Below are 25,651 nucleotides of genomic sequence, written 5' to 3'. Positions count from 1 at the left end.
GTAGGCAAGGAGAACTTGTCACCCGACACTGAGGGCACAGACAGGTTCTTTGAGGGATCCTTGGCAGAATGATGATCATGGCACTAATCATAGGTACAATTAAATAATTATTTTCGTAACAAGATATTAACACAATTTGTGATTAGAATAGCATGTGATTTTTACAAGTAGAATCAGTATTGTACGATTTATAAGTAGCATAATACAGAATTTATAATACAACCTCATTTATTTCTGGACCCTTTGCAGATCAAGACAAATCTTTAATACATCATATCAATATAACAATCGTAATCTAGACTCACCATTCATATAAAAGAATGAGTCACTCCCTCAATCCTTGGAGGAAGGAGAGGACATCCCTGGGCACTGGTAGGTCCCAGATCTCACTGTCCAGCAGCAGCTTTGGTCCAAGTTCCTGCCTTAGGAGTGGAGGCTGCTCGATTTAGAGACAGTGTCCTGGGAGCTCTGAGACTCCCACATTCTGTGGCCAGGCCATTGCCACCACCTGGTGGCCCTGGGTGCCTGGCACCTTGAGGGCTGGCAAGGGAGGGAGCAGCCAGCCTGGCACCCAGAAACCTTGAAACCTGTAGGGAGGGGAAGAATAAATCTCTTCCTTTTGTCTCCTTAGTTGACAGGACCTTCAGGGATTGATAATGAGGGGAAAGAGAGCAAACACATGACCCGCTCAGTCACAGGGAATGGCTGCTTGCCTCATAAAATGGTGCTGGTTATACTGACCATGTTCCAGAGGTTGGGAGCAGGGAAACCAGTCACAGACCCTATGAACAGTTGGTTTTGGTGTGAACAATTACTTTGGAAGAGACCTAAGCAACAGAGGGCTGAGTTTTACAATGGAATGTTGTTGACCGTATCAATGATAATAGGGGCTCCCAGGCTCCCTTTTAATATCAGTGATGGGTGTTAGTAACAACTAAGGACATTTTATGCTGCAGGAATGACCTACAAGTGACTGAAAGCCGTGGTGCTAACTTCTGGGATTCCTTAGATTAATAAAAAGATGCATTAAACAGGAATGTAGTGTGTAAAGTCACTTAAGGCTAAGTATCAAGTTTGTAAAGCAGTGTGCTATAGGATGTTTTTTTCAAGGAATTAAGAGAAATTCTATTTTTTAAATGTTTGTGTTGACCAGACGAAATGCACAAATATCCTGTAAGAAGCACTTTGATGTTAATGGGAGGAAGATGGTGAAGCAAAATATTGCTTTATTTTGTCTCTTCTGAAAGAACATATGTTTGAGTTCTAGAGATGCAATATATAGTGTAACCTCAAGTGGTGTTCACAAAGGTACTTTCCACTGTCATCCTTAAGTAGGACATAGAGCCCCTAAATACCCATGGAAAGTTAAGTGCAAGGAGCAAAAACTAGGCTCTGATCCAAAGCCAGTTGAAGCTGATTAAAGGACTGCATTTGTCTGCTGAGGGCTCTGGCTTAAACCACTAGCAAACTAGAATTGAGTTTCAGATGTTCAGGCAGGCTTCTTGTGTTTGTTGGGTTTGTGAGTTTTCCTTCTGATCTGTTTTTGAAGTTCTGTCCATGATCGTAGGAGATGTCCCAGTATGTACAGCACCTGAAGTCTTACATATTTTCACTGTTGAGTTCTAGAAATAGTAAGTAGATAATATTCAACACCTTAACTATACTTAACTACGGAATATATATTGGGGGTTTTTTTAATGGCTTGACACTGTATAGATATATACCTAGATTGTATACAATTGTATACCTACACCACAGGTACACCTAGAGATGATGTACTTACTTATATAAGATATACCTACAGCTAGAATAGAATAGAGGCAAAGAAAATATCTTTACATAGTTTACAGTTCTTTTAGTTTGGCTACTTTTAGTGTGCTCCTCCATTCTTCCCATCCTGTTAGATATCTAAACTTTTCAAACAGTGAAACAGAAGAGAGGAATATATTTTTCATATAAGAAGTATTGTAGAGTTGCAAATATAGGTTAAAGTGAGAGGTAATGGTCTGCCTGACTCAGATGACTGTTTTGTTTTACTTGTTTGCATGCTTATCTTCTGTTTTAGAAATAGAAAATAAAATATTTACATTTTATAGTAATGTTTTCTTGAGTGCAGTCCAAGTTAGTTCCTTCACCTAATTTCACTTGGCATGTTTCCCCACTGAAGTTCAGGCCAGGCTGTAAAATTATAGCTGTATGTAGATACTAGCTATGCATGTGCTGGGTCTTCAGTTTCTTCCAGTTGAGAAAAGTTGGAAAGTCACTTCTAGAGTTGAATGAAGATTTCATTCCAAATGTTAGTAGAAGTGTAGAGCTTGTTCTCTCTTCTATCTGAGCTCTGTTTCACATATACTATTCACCAGTAAAGTTTTCCCCACTACAAAAAAGGTTTTGAAAAACTCTGACCTACCGTTCTGTAATGTATCATGATGAGTGGGTTTTAGCACTTGAGGGTCAAAATGTTTGCATCAGTTTGGGGAGATAAATTGGGAATTGTTTTAATTCATTTCTTTCCTATTTGACCTCTAGGTTCCAGCAAGATGTGGAGTGACAGTCCGAGACAGCCTAAAGAAAGCACTGATGATGAGAGGTCTTATTCCAGAATGCTGTGCTGTTTACAGAATACAAGATGGGTATGGTTTGTGTGGGATGGCCTTTTGTTCTTAGACTCTTACTGAAGCTACCCAGTATGGTCAATTCTATCCAGCATTGTGGAAGTTGTTTTTCAAAGTTGAGAATTGTATGATACTTTTCACTAGAACAATTTGTACCTCAAAGACATGTTGAAAAGAACGGCAAACTCCTAGAAAAAGGCTCAGGCGTAATATTGAGTAATATGGGCTTATAGACTGCTGGCAAAACAGTCATTAATCAAACTCATGCTAGCCAAACAAGTATTAAATAGGTTGTGTTAACTTCTTGGTTTTATTTCACTTGGTTATCATGCATTCTTAACTAAAAACAAGAATTCCCTGGGGGGAAAAAAGAGTTTTCAGCCCTAAAAAGTGTGTAGATTATTTTACTGCACACAGCCATCTCTGTGGAACTCTTACGCAACAGGTACTTTCACAAACACTTTATTTGATCAGAAAGGCATCCATCACCTTGGAACCAAGGAATTGACTACTATGGGAGCTGACTGGAAAAAAGTGCATTTCCTTCATGCAGTTTGTCCATGGAGGGTGTGCTTTATTTGCTGTGTGCTGAGCTTCATGTCTTGCCTTTAAAGTTTCCGGCATTTGGAGCCTGAGTAGCAAACCCCCACAGTGCAACATTTTAGCTGATCTCACAACTTCGGCAAGAGACGTGCAAGGGCTTGTGCTCTGATGCTAATGAGAGGCTTATTTGCACTTTAGAGAGAAGAAGCCAATTGGCTGGGACACAGACATTTCCTGGCTCACGGGAGAGGAGCTGCATGTGGAAGTCTTGGAGAATGTGCCACTCACGACACACAATTTCGTATGTTCGTTTTGTGAGATATTGAGTAGGGTTACATTAACTTTGTACTTTCAAATTCAAATCAGCAACTTGGAATATTTTCTATCTGTGGCATGTGGTGGGAGTTGGAAAAAAAGTTTTTAATCACAGTAGCTTAAGTGAATTAGATAGAATTGTATTTGAAGTAAGTGATGTTAGAGTACTTGATCACCCTTAAAACTCTAAGGTTTGGATGGAATACACCCTCTAAAATCTATAAATGTAGGGGGTTTAAGTCAGCACTGCATTGCAGAGCTGTAATAACAATCTACTATTTTAGTATTGCTGTATCTATAAAATGTATTCTGGGCCTCCCTGCTGGCTCTGCAGCAGCAATTAACTAATGAACTAACTATTCCCAGAGCAGTGCTGACATCATCAATGATGCTAGTGCACAAATATGTTTTGACCTGATAAGGCACCAAGTAAATGGAAGCTGCTAAACCAAATCCATCTAAATGGTACCAGCTTCATACAAAATCCTGGAAATAATGTTTGTCACATTGGGAAGAAAGACCTTCTATTTCAATATTAAAAATTCCAAAATTTTATTTGCAAGCTGCTTAAAATATTTTACTCAATCTAATTTGGCTATGGCTAGTTAGATGAAATGTAGTAGGCTTAACATTTTTTTAATATCCTTCTGAAATTTTGATCATTACAGGTAGTAATAGAACTAGAATGTGTTTTTATGCCAGGTATTGCTAAAATAGAAAATTAACTAAATCATTTCTCCCCCCTGTGATTTGGGGATCATACATGATCACCCTTTTGTGATTCTAAATGTTTGAGTTTCAGTAATCAAAATTACAACTGTATGTGTAACCATACATTGAAGCCTTATATATAAGACATATATGTATTTCCAGTCCTGTGAGTGTTGGATAGAAATATTATTTGGCCCCTGGAAAAATTAGAAGGTAATATTTCAGCAGCTTTTGGTTTTATAGGTTGTATCCAATTAAATTCTGAATGTTCATCCCTAGCATGATAATAGTGACGTTTTGCTTCAGATTTGCTGCTGTCTTTCTTATTGCTAATGAAGTGAAGCATTAATTCCAATAAACAGTCAAAAGAAAATTTTAATGCATGAATACTGTTTCCAAAGAGAGACGATCTTTTATGCAAGTCTGTTTGATACACAGAACTGTAGCTCTAGCGTCAAAAAGGAGGCTCATTGAGGGCATTTGGGGGAGACAAAAGCAGGTAGCCTGTCTCAGGTTTACAGAAGGACTCTGTGTAATTGTGACTATGTCTTACAACGTAGGTACGAAAAACATTCTTCACGTTAGCGTTCTGCGACTTTTGTCGAAAGCTGCTTTTCCAGGGGTTCCGGTGCCAGACGTGTGGCTACAAATTTCACCAGCGCTGTAGTACAGAAGTGCCACTGATGTGTGTTAATTATGACCAACTTGAGTAAGTAATCACAATTGGTTTTCAAGTTGAGCCTTCTAATAAGTTTACAACTGTCAGTGGTTTCTTACGTTAAATCTGGAATTGAGGAAGTCAGAGAAGGTGCCTGAAAAAAAAATATAGGGGTTCCACTGTTCTTGTGAAATTGCTTAATTCATATTCTTTCTGTGCTAGCTCAGACAACCAGTTCATATTTCTTTGCTGGACTATGAAATGCTTTCTTTGAAGCATGAGTAGGGTTGCTGAGCACTTGACTATAACAGACAGACTTCTCATTGTTCACAGTTGTTATTATTAATCAAAACTGGTTCTTTATTATGTGATGGCTAGGGGCTCTGTTTAAATTTTTAGCTCTGTGTTTATTCTCTTCAACCAGTTGAATATAGTGAAATTGCAGTTGGTTTTACAGAGATTGAAAAGTAATCTGTTAGCAAGATAAATGCCTAGCTAAGAAACATAAAAGAAAATGTCCTAAGCAGTCATGTTCTTGAATTGAGTTACTGATCTATTTGTGTAAGTCTTTGATATAGGTTAAGGATCTGGTGTAAAATGGCTCTATGTTCTATTTCATCAGTTTTAGAAGAGGCTATTAAGTCTTCTAAATAGATTTTCGTATAATGAATAATTTAAAATGCTCGTTTTTCCCCTAAGAATTAATTTAGTTTCATCTTATGTTTGTAACTGTTTACATAGACATCTCTAGAGTTTGTGCTCAGGGTTTATGGATTACGTAGTTGTATCCATTTGACATTTGGGTTTTGGCATTACATCAGTGCAAATGTTAAAATAAGTTTACGTACTCAATATAGGTATAGGTTGTGCATTTTTGAGGAACCAGATGTTTACAATGCAACTAAAAGATTAAAAAATTACTTTCCACAGAGGTTATGTTTAAGGCATGATCTTCTGATCCTCTCTAAAGTATTTTTAACAAATCTTGCAGATTTAGTGTGTAAATGTAATCTTTATTTTAAAATTTAGACTCTGATCAGTGAGGTTTTGGGGGTTTCTTGTAGTCTTTGAGTGTTATATTGTGAAGCTTCTGGGTTTTGCACAAGTTAGGTTGTTTTTGTTTTGTTCTTGCCTCACAGTTTGCTGTTTGTCTCCAAGTTCTTTGAACATCACCCCATACCACCGGAGGAGGCCTCCTTAGGAGAGACCACCCCAGCATCTGGATCGTACCCCTCAGTGCCCCCCTCAGATTCTGTTGGGTATGACCTTATTCCTGCTGTTTAATAACATAACATTTCAGTACTATGCTTAGAAACACTCAAAATACTGCTTTGCAACTCTTATATTTTTGTAATCTGGCTTGTCATACAAATATATCCACTTATGCTTAACTTAAAAGAAGTGAATGTTTTCATTCACAGGAATGATATAAATTAGTAATGAACCAAAGTTAAATATATATGTAACTGTTTGTAGAATTGAGGCCTTCCCTGTTAAACTGATTTTTTCTACATGATGGCTTAGACCTGGTCTAAACTGGAAAGATTTTATACTTAAAATTAACACAAACCAAAACTATATCCTCACTAATTCTTTTAGTTGGTTATCAAACTACAGTTTATTTGCCTTGAAGTGACATACCTCAGTTTCAGAGTAAACCACACCACTGTAAGGTTGGTGTGAACAGGGGCCAAGTCCAGGTTCCTAATACTGCTTTAGTAGCTTTTCCACATACACATTGCTTTAGTATCCTCCAGACCAGCTGTCTTCCTCCTGTTCATGTTGGGATATACCGATAGCATCTGTTTGCTGCAGCTCCAGGTTTTGCAGAATTAGACCGCTAAAACTGACCATCCCCCTGTATTTCCAACAAAGATTCTGGACCCTTTCGCCTTGAAGAGATAAGTGCCCATATTTAGATCATGTTCCCAGTAGCAAGGAGATCAATGGCACCATCCAGCACTAGGTAGTTGAACAAATCTCCAGGAAAGAGGTAATTCAGGGATGTGTATCACAGTCAAGAAACCTGATGCAGATTTATTAAGAACACCAAATACAAAAGCCTTCAGAAAATTATCCCCAGGACATGTGTGCTGCGTGAGATTGAGCTGAAGTTGGCAGAGAGGCTCTTCTGGATTGGTGAGCATTGTGGCCAGACTAAAGCAGAAACAAACTGGAAGCTACGCGGGCACTTATGGACTCTTAACTAGAAGATAAATTCTCTGGACAGCCAAGACTATTTTATGGAAGATCAAATATGATGCCTTCCAGGAAAATAGATTGATAGTCCTGCAGAGGGAACCTCATTTGGTAAGTACAGAGATTATCTTCTTATTTGTACTATGTTGTATGTGCAGATTCAAGGAAATTCAAAAGTGCTTCTTCCAGGTAGCAGATGTTGCCTTTATATCCCATGGATGTTAGTACAGCAGATTGTGGACAAGGCTGTTATGGTTCTCTTAAGTGCAGCAGGCTCTCCCTTTCTTATGGTACAGCTGAAATTATAGCCAGGCTAGAACTATTAATTAATGAAAAAACTTGTTCATACCAATTGTGTTAAACAGCAGCAGATGCCAAAGGCACTATATAGCCCTAATCCTAATACTGTAAATTTTTCTGCTTTTTAATTGTCTTTGCCTCACATTAGTCCATTCTTACCAGTTTATGAAGATACAACAGTATGGATTATCTTAATTGATAAGACTTCAATCAGTCTTAGTTTTGTGAAGTGAAAATGGAAAGGAAAAGCTGAAACCAAAGCTGGTTAATGCCTTAAGGTTTTTAACTCGACATCTATAAAAATGTTAACTTTTAAATATACTTGCCAATTGGTTTTAAGGCGCTTTTCCCAAGTGTTGCATCTGTAAATGTTTGTAATTGCAGAAGCTGTAAAAGGTGTCTGGCTTCCTCCTTTTTGCTTTCTTGCTTTGCCATACACTTCATTGTTAAACAAGAAAACAAAAAGCATACATCATGTCTGCAAAATTATGTTCATTTTGAAAATGGTTTATGATTATCAGCTGGTGTTTGTAAGTAATATGCATGTTAGTGTGCATATCTGTGTGCAGTATTTCCTTTCCAGAACTAGCTCAGTTGTTATATGAGCATATGGCACTGTCCATACCTTTTTCCAGGTATCTTTTTGCCTTTCTTTAATAATACTTCTTTGCTTTTTAAAAACATAATTGTGAAAAGATTAATTTGTCTGAATTTAAAAAGCTGGCCTTTCCCATAAAAACATATGCTTACCCGTTGTTTTCTTAAAGGGTATTGCTGCGATATAGGACAACAGCTCAAGTGGAACAAAAAAAAGGGCTGCCATTTGAGGTTATCTTGTCTGGGAGGAGAATAAGGGATTGAAATTTGAGAGTTGGGCAATGAGATGTAAAATATGAGGAACTAGCGCTTTAATAACACTTACTAGATTAATAATTGTTCCTTTGATTTCTCTGTTCTCCTAGCATCTTGCATGGCTCAGCCCACAGAGGAAGGGATGTTACTAATCGTTTGGTAAACCTGAGGAAAGAGAAGGCAAACATCCTTCTTCATCTCTAGCCTTATGAAGGGATTCCAGCGGCAGGCAAAGTGCCCAAAGAAAGGAAGTTTGTGTCGCAAGACAAGCTCGAAAGCAAAGGCGTGTGTGACATGCTGAGACATTGTCAAGGGATCAAATGGAAAAGTTTGAAAGAGAAAGGGACATAAAGGAAAAGACCATTGGACATGATGCAAAAGCTGCTAAACATGCTGGAGAACTGTTTCACTTTGGTCATGTGTAACATCCTAAAGCAATCCAGTCCTGTAGCCTTTCATTCTTCCGACTGAAAGCCTTAGGCAGTCCCTCCAGGTGTTCCACCCAAAGATGAGGGAGCACATATGGTCCCACTTGCACATCTCTGAACCCCTTATAAAAGTGTATCCAGCCTCCACATTAGGTCTTGTGTCCCATTTTAGTTCTTTCCATGTGCACTCTCCTCTTGTGCTAAAGCAGCCATTTTAGTTATAATCTGCACTTAACTGGAAAGAAATACAAGAAGCGTAGGTCTTCCTAATAAGAGCCATTTGTAATAAAATTGAAGTAAGCAAACTGTATATGATACATTGTATTCGTTTTGTTTATTGCACTGTCATAAAGTTTCTTCTGTATCTTTGCTCGTAAAACACAAGCACAGAATTTCTGTGAACCCAGTTCCTTCGATCTCAGATACCTGCATAAGGGAGAGATTAGCCATTCAGAATATTCCAAACTTTGTTTTTTTCAACTCTGATCTGTTCTCTTAGATGTTGTGATGTTGGAGAAAACTCAGCACACACATGAGGCAGGTGTTATGGCAGGGTAAGTAACCTGTGGAGTGGGTGTAAGAGGGCATGTGGTCAGACTTGGAATAGCACAGGGGCAGGTTGCATTTGGTAAAAGCCAAAAACGTCTCCTTTGCTCCAGGCAGAACACTGCTGGTAGGCAAGTTGGCAACATCTTGGCTCTTTGAAAAACAACATTTCCCAATATGCTTCATCTTCTAAGTTGGAGGAAGAAAGAGGGAATGTCTGGTGCACCATTCTTGGAAGCTTGCCAGTCCCTGCCTTTGAGCAGGCTCCAGCCTGTGATTAAACACCTCTGCTTTCCTTTCTGTCTTCCAAATGTTCACTGATCATTCTGCCTCAGCCAAAGATATTTAAATGTCTAGAAAAGCTGCTGAAAAGCCAAGGAAGCAAAGACACAGTCTTACAATATTGTATTTAGTACTACAATGGCATTTAGATCCCATCATGTTTAAGTGAGCAAAAGCTTTGTGTTTTATTTCATAAAACAAATTTTCCCCTAAAAATGCTGGCAGAATCTTTTCCAGGCCTTTCCATGTAAATGTTCCCAAAGTTCCTACAAAATACAACTTGATACGCATTCTTGCCAAGCAGAAAAGGTCTGGTTACCAGAGTCTTTAGAAAAATTGTTTCTAGCCTGTACAACAGGAGGGGAAAACCTCTTGCTCTCCTAAACTTTATTAGAAAAACACGCTAGTGAACTGAAACCTGGTTTGGAGGACTAATGACAGCAGTGTGATTCTGGTGATAGCCCCTGGTGTATGAAGCTTTCAGAAATGTTAGGCTTATCAGCTCTGATCTGGGCCCAAGGGCCAGTATAAATAAATGCACACTGTTGTGATAATCCTGGCAGTTCTTTTTCACCTACAAGCCAACATGGATGAAAACAAGTTATCATGGTATAGAAAACTGCACTGATTTTTATGAGGTAATGACTGTCACAGAACTGTCCCATGTTACTTCTAGACTGACTTCAAAGGGTGCTGCAAGAGTGATCTTCACCTTGTAGTTACAAACTGATACTGCTGTCCTTTTCTCCAAATCACCATTTGATTTGAGGTTATTGAATATTTCCAGGCTGCAGAGTTGGGAAAAAAAATTATGTTTTCTGGCAATATCTGTGGAGTACCACGAGAATTAAATCACTAGCTGAAATATCATTGTATTCCAGATCCTTAGCAGTCCTTAGAAGCTCCCTGAAAATGGAAGTGCACTGTGTTCTTCATTAACAGCAGTAACAAAAAATAAATCCAGTCATACTCTGGTGTAAGCAAAATTAATCAAAAAAACCACCTTAAAACACATTTTAGATTTGGCCTTAGTATGACTGTGCAACCTACAGGTGAATAGTGCGTACAACACTGAGCCCTGTGACTAAACTGAGATGTACTTGTTCAGGCTAGAAGGGGGATAGCAAAAATCTTAGTCCATTCAAAAAGGAACTGGCACACACCCCATAATTGGAGCCAGGTGAATATGAATTTTCAGTTTAAGCCTTTGCCCAACTGCAGCAAAATAAAAGTATGAGCAAAAAAACTTGAAGCCCAAACAAACATATTTTAAGAAAAATCTTTCCTGAGTAGACCAGCTCTTAAACATTTATGAAACATCACATTGATGAGTTAAAGGAGATTGCAGAAAATCTGTATAAAAATCTTGTTTTGTATTTGTAAAGTGAACTAACTTATATCATTACAATTTCTAAAATCTGGTGGAGGTACCGTATATGATTTTATAAAATTGCTTGTTCATATATAACATACCATGCGTGAACACTTCTCTGAGTTACCTTACTCTTTCCTGTGGATCCAGTTTTTTGGAATAGTAAATCTGTGGACACATTGGCGTTTACTGTGCTTGCTAAAGGGTATAAAAATTTTACATGTTATATTCAGTTATTCTTGTCTCCTGACAAAAACCTCTTTCTACTCTGTCTTGATAAAAAGGAAGGGAACAATGTACTTACCCCAGATACATAGTCCAAGGTGAAAGCAAGTTCGGTCATATTGTCAGGAAAGGTTATAACATTAAATTGAGATTTGGCAATTATCACCCTGTTGTCTCAGAAGCTGAGGATCATTGTTGAAGGAATGCCCACGTCTAAGAGGCTGGGAGAAAGTGGTCAAGATGAGGTAGTATAACCACTCCAATATTGATCTTATTTGTAGGAGGATTCCTTTAGCAGGGTGGCTGTAAAAAGCTCACAAATTCCACAGGAGCAACAGAAACTCAGATCCTGGTATTCAGACTGAGGCTCCTTTAAGCCTCAGCCTGCTGTACATGTATGTCACAGTAAACAGTTCTTTGTACAAGTTGTTTTGGTCCTCCTGATTTTCTTATTTTATTATTTTTGACCAATGTGTTTTCATAGCCTACAGAACAAGATTTGGGACTGGCCTGGAATAGACAATGTCACCCTTTCCCAAATGATGATGGCTTGTCCTTGTAGCTCCAGTGTCCCTTCTGCTCTTCTAGAGCAATTAAAATGTAGGAATACTGTACAAACAGGCTTTTGGTAGCTCAGAGGATTGCTGCATTCTTTGGGGTGATGTGCTTTTAGTAGATCAAGATCTCAATGCAGATCAAGAAATAGCTTTTGCCACATAGAGGCAGAAGCTGGTGGTAATATCTTCTGAGCCTGTGATCTCAGTAGGCCATCTTGACCAGCAAACCACTTATGTCTTTCTCTTCAATAGTTTGCTTTTTCAAGTAAAATTCCCATTTAGCAAAAATAACCTACCTTTTTATAAGTGTCCCAAGGACGCCCAATAATAAAATTCTGATGGAGCACATGGCTAAGTGCTTATGAGGTTCCCATCTCTGGATTCTTGGTGTCTGAAGCCCAGAGACCCTCACAATAATAGTTCAGAGACTCCAAAAAAAAAAAAAAAAAAGGGAATTCTTTATCAGCCTGTAATTATTTACTAAAGATCTGGACTTCCCCCAGTTAGAATTTAATGAGTGGAAAAAGCTATTAAAATTGTTTTCAAATATGTGTGACATAGCATGCTATCTGTGCTAGCAACATGATGGACGTGGTGACCTGTGCCCAGAAATACAGAAGCAGCAGATGACCATTTATGACTCAAAGGAGGATGTAATTGAAACAATACTTTTTCAATCTGGTTTTCTCTCTGTTATCTTACTGATGATCATAGAAAATCTGGTTGCTTCTGTCCTCATCATGTGGCAGAGCTCAGAGAGTGTCTCATGCTCACTCCTACTGCAGTGATTTGATGGATGTTCTTACACATCTCCCTTAATTTCCTTATTACCAGAGAACTCTCAGGAAGTTTGAGCAGGAATTAGCTATCCGAACAATGCCAGTACTGACCTGGCTGAGACACTTTTTACACTTCTTGTATTTTTTTGTGCAACATCTGGCACACTTGCCTTAACATGAAAACAGAGTACCTTAAAATGTCAACCAAGTGCATTCCCAGTATTTATATTCTGTCATACGACAATAGGTAACTGGTTTTTTAAAAATTAGCATGGCTAAACCCCCTACCTCTTCTTCCCTGCCACACTTCCCAAACATATGTATTTTACTACAAGACTTACTAGACTGTTGCTTGCATTAATTCACAAGAGCTTTGTTTTGCCGATCTCAATTTTGTGAGATTGTTGGCCAGGAAGGAAAAGATGAAAAGTCCTTAGGATACAGATAGCACTGAGTTCTGGGACCAGTGCCAAACTACATAAACTCTTCAGTGAAAGGTAGGATAGTAGTGTTTAAAGCAGACCTGATTCATAAAAAATGCCAAGAGATCCTGTTGAAAATGTTAGTTGCCTCTGAATACCTTTGGAGAGGCCAAGGAGTGTTTACTTACAGGAGGTGGCTCCAGGATCTGTTGCTGCTATATGCTGCTGTATGTTTTATTTCTGAAGCTTCTCCCTATAGGCTTTGCCTTTGTGGGCATACTAATTAATCCATGAGTCATTGAATGGATGGAGGACTCCACTCCTCTCTTAGAATTTGGCAAGAAAAGCCCTCGCTCCTAAAAACCTTGTTGTCAGATACCATATATACTTTAACATAAAATTTTCTTTGACAAAGCTGGCAAATGTTTTCATTGACCTTTTGCCTTATATCCATTAGATTGAATCATTAGACTTAACAGGGACTGACCTTGACTAGAGTAAAAGATAATTGCCAATTTATTGTACTTCAGCAAAATTAATGGATAACCAAATAAGTGACTTTCTGCCTTTTTACAGACAAAAAACCCAAGTGTTTAGATGTTTTGTCTTTTAAATATTCAATTCATTATACAATAAATTGAAGACTTTATCTACATTTATGACTGCCAGTGTTTAAATTTCCTCAAGAATCTTGTCTGTGTAGTCTGAATGCTTATCATTCAAGTCAAACCTATTGCATTGCTTAACTGTAGCACTGTAAATAACATTTGAAATGTTGCACTATTCAAAGTTATTACTTACAGATTGAGGTTAAAAGGCGATATGTTGATTTTTATTATCAATAGTACATTGGCCATGTTATTTTTAGTATCAATAATAATTGGCCATATTATTAATCAGTTAGGTTCAATGACCATATGTAATTTTCACTCTATATTTACTGATCAATAATCCTATCCATACAATTTGTTTTGTGACATTTTCTGCCTGTAAAATTGATGTGAGATGTTAAGCATTTTTAGTTCTTGATGAGTTACCATTTTAAAGAGTGTGTTGCATCGACTCAGAGGAAACTGCAGAGTATCTTTCTGTCTGCAGTGCATGTTGGGCTACATGAATTTTTCAGATCAGGATTTATTGTTACTAGTTTGGTATGGCATGGTAGAGTTTTTTGTTTTGTTTTAACTCAGAACACTTCACAGCCATGTAATTAGGTAGTTTATGCAGCAGAGAGTTGTTGCAATTGATCATAGGGGAGTAGAGATCGTTCATTATAAATTGTTTTTATTCAGGCCTTTAGATCAGTTTTTTTATGTATGTATTATTATAGTTGAAAAGGACTTACCACACCCACTATGCAGTGTTTGAAGCCATTTGTAGACCTAAATCCTCTTTTTCCTTGACTTTGTTTCTCAGACCACCAATTCTCCCTAGTCCTTCTCCTTCAAAATCCATTCCAATCCCACAGCCCCTCCGACCAGCAGATGAAGACCATCGGAATCAGTTTGGGCAACGCGACCGATCCTCTTCAGCTCCCAACGTCCACATCAATACAATTGAGCCAGTCAATATTGATGTAAGTATTAATAACAATTAGATCAAGAATAGTAGATTTGATGTGTTCATTTTGAATATCAGTGCATTAAGTTTATCATGTGCACACAAGTGCTGTGTTTCTAAGCTAATCCTCAGTGGCCTATCAGTCTTCAAGGATCGTTCATTTTTCATTTTTTCATAGATTCATTTTTGCTGTTGAGAGCTGTAAGAACACAAATAACCCATTCTCCAAAGGAGAACTGCCTCTTGACAGTCCTGTCCTTTTCATTTTCAAATAAACATTTTGCCCCAAACCACTGGTTTTTTTTTCTCTTATTAGTCCCAAGGCTCTTGCTACTAGCTGTAGCCAGTAACCACTCTTGCAAGCCATTCTGTGTGTTAAGCACATTTTTATGCAAGATAGAGATTTTTAGTATTTGTATTCCAAGTAACATTTCTGGCATTGAAGAATTATTAAGTTAAGGTGAGTTCAGATATACCGATAGTACCTTAGGATTTCAAGAGCCCAGTTTATGTTGTTCTGAGCATTCTTTTAGAGTGTTCAGAAACAGCTACACTTAACTCGTTTTCCACATTTTTGAAATCTCTGAATGGTGAAATGTAATTAATAATAGTGGTTGATATCAGTGTAAGGACAGTTAAAACCTTTCAAAATGTTGATCATGACAACCGCTTTCTAATTTTGCTAAAATACACAGCTTGTATTTTACCCTTAAGTCTGCTCTCTAGAAATTATTCATTTGTCAGTTGAGTAGTCTCGAAGTCTGCCTGGACACTGAGGCACAAAATCTGTTTTGCATGTGAGCTGATGGAAAGGTGAAGTGTTAGTTTTCAGAGTGTGGCTGTGTAGACATTTACATATGCTATATGGCACTGGTGCAGCTGAGGCATAGCCAGTGCCTTCAACAGCAGCGTAGGTGTATGAGGGAACAAATATAATTGTGTAACGAAAAAGGGAACAAAGATAATTGTGTAACAAAAAAAAAAAAGCTCCATGATGAAAACTGTTGGAATACAGATGGAAACTGTTAGAATTTTCTACTTTTCTTCTGTTTAGAAAATCCTTAGTGTAGTTTGCTTTTAGTTGCAAAGGATACTCTCAGTTCACAATGTATTGCAAGCAAAGGAAACCTTTTGCAGTTAGTCATTTCTGAGAAGAACAGAGTGCGCCTGGCTATGCAAATCAGGTGTGTTGTTTTAAGAAAAAATGAAGCAGGACTCATCTGACTGATGTACCTCAGTACAGGAAATTGATGTCCCAGCTTCTAATGTGACACTTCAAATCATTTGTGCCACAAACAGTGTAACTAGAACATTTAGTTCAATATTTCTTCATCCATTTTGGCCAACTCTGTTTTTAAATCAATATTTTCATGCCAGCATCTATTTTGGGTAGTGTACATTTCACTTTACTACTGAGAGATGCTGTTTTAGAGCAACTGATTTTGAGAAGTTTAGTAGTTGTTATAAGTAGTTCTTTGGAGGCGCTGCTATTATTAAATCAGAATAGGAAACCACTTTTATTTCATGGACAATGCATGACATTATGGATTCTCAAATTAATCAATATCAATTGATTCCAGAATCTAAATGTTAATACCTAAATTAAATACAGATTTTTTTTTTAATTTTTTATAGGAATTGATTAGAGACCAGGGTTTACGAGGAGAGGGAGGTAAGTAGCGTTTAAACTAACTACTGTGTTACACTTAATTACACAACCACTCTGTCCGTTCCTGTTACCCTACTTCCTTCTACAAAACACAGGCACAAAGGAAAATATGACTAGAACAAAAAGTGAATTTACATTTGCTTGTCCATGAACTTAGTATTTGTCTCACGAAGATTTGAGTCATTTGCTGGTCATTCTGGGAGCGGGGGAGATGGAAGGAGAAAAAGTTTTGAAGCAGTATCTAGTTTTTTTAGTTTTAAAATTAATTTGCACTCTCACTTCTTTGTTCTCTCTCTCTCATACACACACACACACACACATTTACTCACATGGCTGCACACAGATACACTATAACTTCCCAAGTCTCTCTCAAAGATTTTTACACCTGTTGTTACATTTTCACCCATGGAAACAGTGGGGGTTTTTATTATTGAAAACCATCGACAAGGTAGACGGGCCTTCCATATGAACTGCTGCATCCTAAAGCAGTGTGAAATACTCCAGTTCTTCTCCCCCTCTGCCCCGCTGAAGTTGCTGCTTTGCTGTACTGCATGCCTGTGCTACTCTTGGAAGCAGGTTGTTAGGACCCTTCACTATAGCCAGGTGGTTTTTTTTCCTTCAGTAATGCACAGCTCTAATTCACAGTTAAGTCAGAACTAGTACCAGAAAGTTTATTTTTCTTCACATGTTGAGCACAGGCCTGTTAAGTCACTTCTCCCACTGGCTTCTGAAGTCCAGGTAGGGCTTCTTATGTGCTGTATTATAATAAAATAGAACTATTGGAAATAAAGAAGTAGTAAGTAGGGCAGGCATATGACAGTTTTTCCAACTCTAAATCAGTAACACAGTTGTCTCCTACTAATTATAACTTGCTTCAGCCATAAGTTAGGTCTGAATTTTTTCAGTGCACTCTTTCCTGATCTCTAAGATTTTGTTCTGTGGGCTGTCGCTGACTTTCTTTGTCCCATGCAAATCTGATATTTGGTAGAATGCTACCTGCCTACTGCATTGTGTTTGATGGAGCTGTCTTTAATTATGCCAGCAATAGAACACTTTTGAAAAAGAAATTTCCTTTAAACCTGCAAGCTTACTAATTGAAAGTTACCAGTTTTAGCTATTTTTGTATGTGTTGATAGGTGTGGCTCTCCACAGTTTTACCCATTTTGTCCAGCATTTAAATGTTGTGCGATCATATTGGTTTTAACTTTTGATCATAAACTGTCTGTTTGGCATCTGAAAACAATTGGCTATTCCCAGTCCTGAAACAGTGTTATTAGTAATTGACTTTTTTTTTCCTTCAAAGTTCAGAAGCAATCTATGAATAGGAGTCAAAGCATCCTAGTTATTTCCCATGACTTCTTTCATTTCTTCTATGTGTCTGTCTTTCTGTCTCTGCCTGCCCGTCTCTTTCTCTCTAACAGCCCCTTTGAACCAGCTGATGCGCTGTCTTCGGAAATACCAATCCCGGACTCCCAGTCCCCTCCTTCATTCTGTCCCCAGTGAAATAGTGTTTGATTTTGAGCCTGGCCCAGTGTTCAGAGGTAGTTGGGCTCTTCTTTCTTGTTTTCACCCAAACAAAATAAATAAAACCACAGATGCTGTTTGTGCCTCACCCTCACACCGTGTGTATGTAAGTGTGTGAGTTTATCAAAACACCTCTGTTTTTTGCTTGGCCTGGCTGGAATGCTTTGAATGTGCTTTTCACACATACTCACTTTCACCTTTACACGCTTGAAAATGACTATAAATAAGTCTGACTTAAATCTTCAAAAGCAAGGAATTTCATAGTTGAGGTTTTTCTGCGGACCTTAGCATAATTTTTCTAACCAAAGGTCCTTGGATTACACTGCAGTGATTTTAAAGATAAAATTATGTCCTTAACTTAGAATTTCCTTGACTGTTCAGTTTAAGTCAGTTCAGTGCTATAACAGTTTTCTATATTTGATATTCTTTGTTTTGAGAAGTAATTTAGGAAATTAAATGTGAATTACAAACATTTCCATTGATATCTTGTTAGGTCGCAAGGTTTTCAAGTAATGTGTCAACTTTCAACAAATACTTCATTTTGAGAATGTGCTGTTGACATCACACTGGGGTCCTAGATGGTTTAGACCATGTAGTTTTTATTTAGTTAGCAGATTTCCACTGAAACAGTATTTGTGTCCTGTACTATGTAAAAAACACAGATTTTCACGTCATTGACCCTGGGGGTTATTGAGGCCTTAAGCTGTCAATGGATCTGTTGTATTGCACAAAATCCTGAAAAAACTCTGTGGGATTTTATATGCTGGAGAAACCAACTACTGAGTAACAGCATGAAATGTAAATTCTTGTGTCTATACGTATACGTGTAGAAATGGTCAGTTCAGTGCATGTAGTGTGGTTTTCAAATGCTACCATCTTGGCTGTTTCAAAGACTTTTGTTTCAGAATATATCAAGAGCAGTTCACCTTATGAACTTGTAAAGTTCTTCCAGAAGTCTTTGTAAGAAGACAGGTGTTCCCATCAAGCAAACTGGCTACAGAATGGAATACGTTACGTACAGCTTCAGAGCCCAAGCTATTGACTTAAGTCCAACATTATCTGAAGTATTCTACTCTAATAACTTGGAAAACAGGCCATCTGGTATTATTATGAACAGATTAACTACAGTGTTCTGCCATGTGCTGTAAGCATTTTTGGTGAAGGGTGAATATTGTGCTAGTGTTTCTATATTATGGTATTAAAATCAAGTAGGGGACTTTAGTTACCTCAAAAGAAAACGCATTCTAGTAGAGCTTTGCTGTTGCAGAGAAAGTCTGTAACCCAGTAAACTTTTGGAAAATTGCTCATGTTCTGGAAACATCATACATTTAGTTCCATGTATGTATGATGAATTATATAATAAATTTATGACAGTATAGTGACTGTAACGTAAACATAAGTCCTTCCTTCAGGTCTTGTTAGGATAGACTTCCAGTTGATTATAATTGTAGTTAGGATGCCCAATATGCATCATTTATTGTTACTTTAGCGTGTGGGACAGAGTTTACAGATGCTGTGTCCCATTTTTTGTGTATTTGTATGTCATTATTTTGTGCTTCCACTTCTAAATTTATGGATTTTAGCTCAGTGAGGACAGCGGTGTTTAGTCTGATAATTTAGCATGCACTGAATGACTGAACTTGAGCAACAGTTTTAAAAGCCACAAAGTCAGTTTTTGAACTCAAGTTGGTATTAGGAGGCACTTCTTGGTTAAAGAAGGGGGTTGCTGAAAGAATATGAAGAGGAGTATTGTCTTCCACCACTTTCCAGAGCGCTAATGTGAGAGAAAGCATTGTAATGTTAGAGGTCTTGTACAGTGACATACATTGTTTAGCAGAGCAGCATGAATTTAATTAACAGTTGACCCTATTTCATGTCCTTTGCATTGGAAGGGTCAGCATAACCTTGTTACGAATAATTGTGGTGTATTTTAAAAAGCAGTGTCTAGCTAAAGTGCTCTATTTGTGAAGGGCCATTGGGGCTCTGAAACAGCTCTCTTAGTGACATTTTCCTGCACAGATTTGTTTAGATAACATACAGGCTACAGACATACTGTTCTTTTTGTGTTTCATAGAATATGCTTCAAATAGCTAACTAAAGTACTTGGGTTTTTTTAATCCTTTCTACAGTCTAATATTTATTTTTAAATAAGAGCTCTCTGCTAACAGATAGCTTTAAAACAGCCAAATGGTTTTCAGGTGGCACTTGGAGACTCAACTAGAAAACATTTCAATTATTTGCATTTAGTCTGTCTTGGTTCCAAAGTACAGTATTTCAGCTATTTGTTGGGTTTCTAAAAGCTTAGGTACAAGAAATCTCTGAGGTAGATGCTGCTAACTAAAACTTTTCTACTCAAAGAAACCGATGGAATTAAAAAAATACATTTAAAAATATTTTTTTCTTACTTAAAAAGACACTGTCCTTCTGATAATTCATGAACAAGAGACTGGGGACTATCTATACAGGGATGTTTGCTATAGACTTGTCTCTCCTGAAATCTGAGACTCGAGTGCTAATCTAGTGTTAGGACAATATTCCTAGGATATGTTTGTTCCCTCTTAACATTTGCATTGATGTTTGGAGATACTGCATCTTAAACACAGTTCTTGCACCTAATATCAGTGCATTCTTGTAAGCTGGATTCTTACAGATTAAATTATCCTGTTTCTGAAATTTAGGCTCAACCACAGGTTTGTCTGCAACACCTCCCGCCTCTTTGCCTGGGTCACTAACCAATGTGAAAGCGTTACAGAAATCACCAGGACCCCAGCGGGAAAGGAAATCATCCTCATCCTCAGAAGACAGAAATAGAATGGTAAGGAAAAGATCAGCTATTTTTATTTGTAGTGTGGGATATTCATAGTATAGAAATACTATGCAATCGTGTTCCTCTCGCTTTTCTTTCATCCAAGCCATCTGAATTATTTTGAAGATGACTATGGCAATGATCAAGGACTTTAAACCAGTAAATAATGGAGTGGGAGAACCACTTTTAAACCACTTTGAACCAATAAGTAATTGTGGGACTGAGATATAAATCTCTTAAATAATTGACTAGACTCACTTTTACTCCCTTGCACCCAAATGTTTGGTGTGCTTCATATTGTAATGTCAGCTTCCCTTCACATAACAGCTTAACTTTTCCGACCATGATTCATAAACTTTGATAGTAACAAATATATGTAACAAATTTTTATGTAACAATGCATAAAAATATCTGCATTTTTTAAATTCACAATTTAACATTGTGATTGAATAAGAATTGAAAAATAAATATGACTTTCTTTTTGGTAAGAGTTTCTTAATATTTTCTGGTTTTAACGCTGCCAGAAAGCTGTGGCAAATATTTCATGCCAGGAAATAATTTGGTATAACTGTGTCCTGAGGTTTTGTGTATTTGAAAAGTCAAAAACAATACCTGAAAAAAAAAGTTTTTGTAGGACTTTAATGATATGAAATGCTGATACCAAATCTTTAACAAAGGAACTGCTTTTACAGACATTAATGCACTTGTTTTTTGTTTTCTTGGGTTTTTTTTTATTTTTACTCTTTATTGTTTTTTCATTTATATAAAGAAAACTCTTGGTCGACGGGATTCAAGTGATGATTGGGAGATACCAGATGGACAGATCACAGTTGGACAAAGAATAGGATCTGGATCATTTGGAACAGTCTACAAAGGAAAGTGGCATGGTATGTGGCCATCATGGCAAACAGTTATTCTTCAGCAAGTCACTCTGCCTGCCAGGGGTCACCCAGCTGGAACATAATAGGGAGAGTCCACTGAAGGGCACTAAATATGATTTGGAAATTAGTAAGTAGTGTAAGGACTTCATATTGTTTAGAGACTCAATTCTTGCATGTTATTCTGATTTAAGGCATTATTAGAGTAAAGATGAAACATAGTTATTAGTTTGAAGTATCCATCTTGACGAATGAGGATTTCAAATGTGTGTTTTAATAGCTTTGGCTTGGATTGGATTCCTCAGAGTAAAGTAAGAATAGTGGTTTTACATTTCACTGAGTATTTACTTACTTTAATATTGTAGTGAAAGCTAGAAAACAGGGTACCTCAGTATTTCTCATGCTCTATATAGCATTTTCTCAATAGAGGAATATGTATCAGTGGCACTTACTAAAAATTGCTGTTTTAAAGGTGATGTGGCAGTGAAGATGTTGAATGTTACGGCACCCACACCTCAGCAGTTACAGGCTTTCAAAAATGAAGTAGGAGTGCTCAGGTAAGATTATTTTTAATGGCATAAAATAATGTGTGTAAATTTGTGCCTCATTAATCACTGAATTTTAAATTTCCATTAGAACACATTGGTCTTACTCCTCCGTGATGATACTTCAGGCAGAAAAAATAACTATTTCTTTGTATCCACTGCTAGTTCTTCCCTCCCCTGTATATGTTTGTCTGCACACCTGTGTTGTCAATATGTGTATGTCAAAATACTCAAGACAGGACTGGTTTTTGCTATTATACTGCCCCCAGGGCACAGTGAAGCCTAAGTGTGAGCTGTAGACCTTTCTTTCCTCACATTCACATTTTGAGATTGAAGGAGAGCATGCCAATTGTTGGTTTTCAGCTGCAGCACTGCCCACATTATCTGTTGTTTAATAGTTTCTGTTCAGTAGCATTAATTTCTCTTTGAGGTTTTTTTAAATTGTATTTCTTATAAAATCACTTCTTGATTTCCTTTTCTCATGTCTACTGCTTGTAGTTTCTCAGAGGAGGTATTTGTTTTGGATTCTGCTCTTAAAAGGAGATCCATCAACATAGTATGATAGAATATTTATTGGGAAAGAACCTTGCATCCAAGTACAATCTTGAGCATTGTCGAACCTAATTCTGTTTTAAAAACAAAATAGCAAGAAGGTTTTTGCCTCTGGAAACCTGATGTGTTGAGCTGGGTGCCTGTGCTACAGAAACATCCCCAGTAAGTTACACGCTGAAAAGGGAAAATGTTAGTTCCAAAAACTCTAAGCTCTTAGCCGTGGAAGTAGAGGCATTTCTGTGGTAGGGTACTTTGGATATCTCTTCATTTTTTTGACATAATTTTGACAGAACTTCATGAAATCAAAAATCTTGTTTTTCATAGCTAGTCCAGATTTGTGCTTTGGATATCTCTTTTTTTTACATAATTTTGACAGAACTTCATGAAATCAAAAATCTTATATTTCATAGCTAGTCCAGATTTGTGCCAGCAGTCCCATAGCTGGAGTCCAGCCTTTTTGGTTGATGATGGTTTCAGCATTTACGTAGTCAGTTGTTCTATCCTTTGACCTAGACAAGTCAGATTTACCCGTTATTGTGCCTTTTCCATTATGCTTCATCATTTTTTGCAAGGATTTTTTGCCAGATTTGCAAGAAACTGCATATTTTTTGTTCCCTCAGCAATTACTCTCAGCAGCACTCAACAAATCTGTGAACCTGAAAAAGGTACAGTCACATAGCATAGAACTGTCCTGGTCTGCATTTCTGCGAGGACAAAGGTTCACACTCTGGGCTCCCATGTTAGTTTTAACATAAGAAAACATAAAAGAGGTCTGCCATCTTCCACCACAGCAAAGACTTAACAAGCTACCACAGGTTTTAAGCTTGATCCGTCAGGTTTCACCAGCAGAGAGCTGACTGCCTTCTAGTACATATGGAAGAAGATTGCCTTTATTTTTCCTCAGCCCCTGGGAAAGCTAGGAAATACTCTGTAATTCTTAGGTGTCTCATCTTTGTAAAATCTCCTTGGTATGTTTGGAGGTATGTATGTAGTTCTTCCTGTCTATTTGATGGCAGTAAGAATCTGACTGACTTGTCCTTGAGGGTGAGGAGAACATTTCAGATTTCACAGTGGATTCTTTCAGGCCTTGAGTCTACTGGGATATCTACCGAGATAGTTCTTTTTGCATTGTTCATTGGGAAATTTTTCTGTATGGAGTTGCTCCATCTTTGGAATAGGTTTGATTTAATCTGGTCAAATCTCTGTGGTGAACTCTAGTTTCTCCGAAGTGCTGTTTGGAAACAAGTTCAAATCATAACCTTGCTGAGGAACAGTTTTCATACCTGTTTCCATCCTTTCTTTCATGCTGGCTTCATAGAGAGTACAAATTCTTGTCAAAAAAAAGTCCTAAGAAAAACTGAAGACTTGTCAAGGAGGTGTGTTGATGGTATACAAACAAAAAAGTTGTCCTTTCTGGAAGCCTCTGAGACTGGAACTTCATTTTGGATGTCTTCCTTATGGGCAGCAACATGTTGTAGCTGGACTAAGATCACAGAAAAGCAGACCTGCCTGCAAACCATTTTTGTCCATGGGGACCTAGTGGAAACAGTATCTTCTGAGCAGTCCTGTGCTAAGGCGCATGCCTGGGGGAGGCTGTGCTTACCCCAGAGTAGTTATTCCATGTTATTATAATCAGAAAGGCTAATGTCTGGAATAATTCATTAAACTGAATTTAGCAAGAGATTACCGTGTTATCTTAGTAAAACTTGAGATTGACTCAACTTCTGTTTGGGAATATATATGTCAGCTGTGATAGACCTGCCTGGGTTTTGCCTGATTTCCTATTCATTTTTATTTGTTTTTAAACAGGAAAACACGACATGTGAATATCCTGCTTTTCATGGGTTATTCAACAAAACCCCAGTTGGCTATTGTTACACAATGGTGTGAAGGGTCCAGCTTGTATCACCATCTACACATCATTGAGACCAAATTTGAAATGATCAAGCTAATTGATATTGCACGACAGACTGCACAAGGCATGGAGTAAGTATCGTATTACTTGTCTGAAAATGAGCTCTGGGGCAAAGTTTTCTTATCCGCTTTCCACTGTGGCTGACATTGGCAAATAGGGCTGGTTATCTGCTCACTTAGCCGAGCCCAGGGTCCTGTCTCGATCATCGAAGCATTTGGTGAAGTGTTTATTATTCTGATGAGTAAAATAGACTTTTTGTGCTTTTTTCGGAACATAGGAAAATACAGTCTTAAATAGTAGAGTCTTTACAAACTTTACAATGCAGATAATCATATGGTAGGAGGTAGAGCATAGTTTAAAAAGAAACACCCTGTGAATGAAAGGACAAAATTCCGTAAGATATGCACAAGGCAGACAACCCAGCCCTGTTATCAAAAAGAATCAGTTTTTTTTTTCCTTTTTTTATAAGTATCATAGCTCTTTAAATAACAGATTTCAATATTTCGAGAAAACATACCTATTTAGTTCTAAGGGTTGTAAATAATCTTTACTCCCATAGAGGACTGTTGAGTTAGAATTTACAAAACTAGCCCAATATTTTATGTCAAAATCAGAGCACTGCTGTAAGATCAGAGAAATCACCCTCCAGCTGAAAAACCACTATGATGATTGCAGTTCATTGTGCCATTTTTCTATGAAGTATTCTATTACATTTTCAGTCAAGAGGTGGGGAGGTGTTTGCAGCAACCAGCCTTAGCCTTCTGTTAGCCTGCTCATCTCCCCAGGCCCCATCTGTAGGTAGTGGAGATGCAGAAACTGTTTTATGAGCATGATTCAAAGCAGAGACATAAATTGGGGCTTTTCCAGGAGTTTAGTGCCAATCTCATTGACTAAACAAAGAGCCATGGGAGACTGGTTGCCTAATTTAGGCTGTATCTGTGCTGTGGGGCAAGTACTCTCCTCTGTGTTCCCTGCCATCTATTTATCCAGTCTGCAAGGGATCTTTTTTCCACTCTTGTACTTGAAAGCAGTCAGCATACCTGAGTACACACTGACACTGGGAAGCACATTTAGAAACACCTGACCTAAAGCTGTGACTAGCCTGCAAAGGGTCTTGACAGTCACCATTAAGGCTGGGAGGCAGAACTTTCAGCACTGAATGTGAAAAAACTACTGAAGTAGTTTTTATTGTGAATATTGAGTTAGAGTTGAAAAGCAGAAGTTGGAGCATAATTGTTTTTCATTCATCAGCAGCATCAGATTTGAGCTGGAAATCTAAGCTTTATTATGCTTTTGGCTTGTTTTTTCAGTGAACGTTGCAGAAACTGTCATTGGTAACTGAAGTTTTACCACCTTGCAGTTTGAATATCTCCAGAATTTGTGTTTCAGCAATACAGT

At 37.7% G+C, this 25,651-nt stretch overlaps 1 protein-coding gene and 1 long non-coding RNA gene across 2 annotated transcripts in view; both read left to right on the top strand.

The window, feature by feature from the left end:
• Positions 1-25,651, top strand: part of BRAF (B-Raf proto-oncogene, serine/threonine kinase) — a 64,300-nt gene that overhangs the window by 24,784 nt on the left and 13,865 nt on the right. The window contains exons 3-12 of the mRNA XM_027680557.1: positions 2,530-2,633; positions 3,357-3,459; positions 4,745-4,893; positions 5,982-6,101; positions 14,221-14,380; positions 16,000-16,036; positions 20,236-20,372; positions 21,133-21,250; positions 21,714-21,798; positions 24,148-24,324. Coding sequence (XP_027536358.1) covers positions 2,530-2,633; positions 3,357-3,459; positions 4,745-4,893; positions 5,982-6,101; positions 14,221-14,380; positions 16,000-16,036; positions 20,236-20,372; positions 21,133-21,250; positions 21,714-21,798; positions 24,148-24,324 — 1,190 coding nt within the window. The remainder of the gene's footprint in view (positions 1-2,529; positions 2,634-3,356; positions 3,460-4,744; positions 4,894-5,981; positions 6,102-14,220; positions 14,381-15,999; positions 16,037-20,235; positions 20,373-21,132; positions 21,251-21,713; positions 21,799-24,147; positions 24,325-25,651) is intronic.
• Positions 6,439-12,053, top strand: LOC113966189. The gene is made up of 2 exons (XR_003533737.1): positions 6,439-7,152; positions 8,304-12,053. It is a non-coding gene; the product is annotated as an uncharacterized LOC113966189 (long non-coding RNA).

The sequence above is a fragment of the Neopelma chrysocephalum genome, unplaced genomic scaffold (genome assembly GCF_003984885.1).
Source record: "Neopelma chrysocephalum unplaced genomic scaffold, ASM398488v2 Primary Assembly neopelma1_59, whole genome shotgun sequence".
Classification (NCBI taxonomy): domain Eukaryota; kingdom Metazoa; phylum Chordata; class Aves; order Passeriformes; family Pipridae; genus Neopelma; species Neopelma chrysocephalum.
Note: the sequence above shows the minus strand (reverse complement) of the source record. Positions and strands in the feature narration are given on the sequence as shown.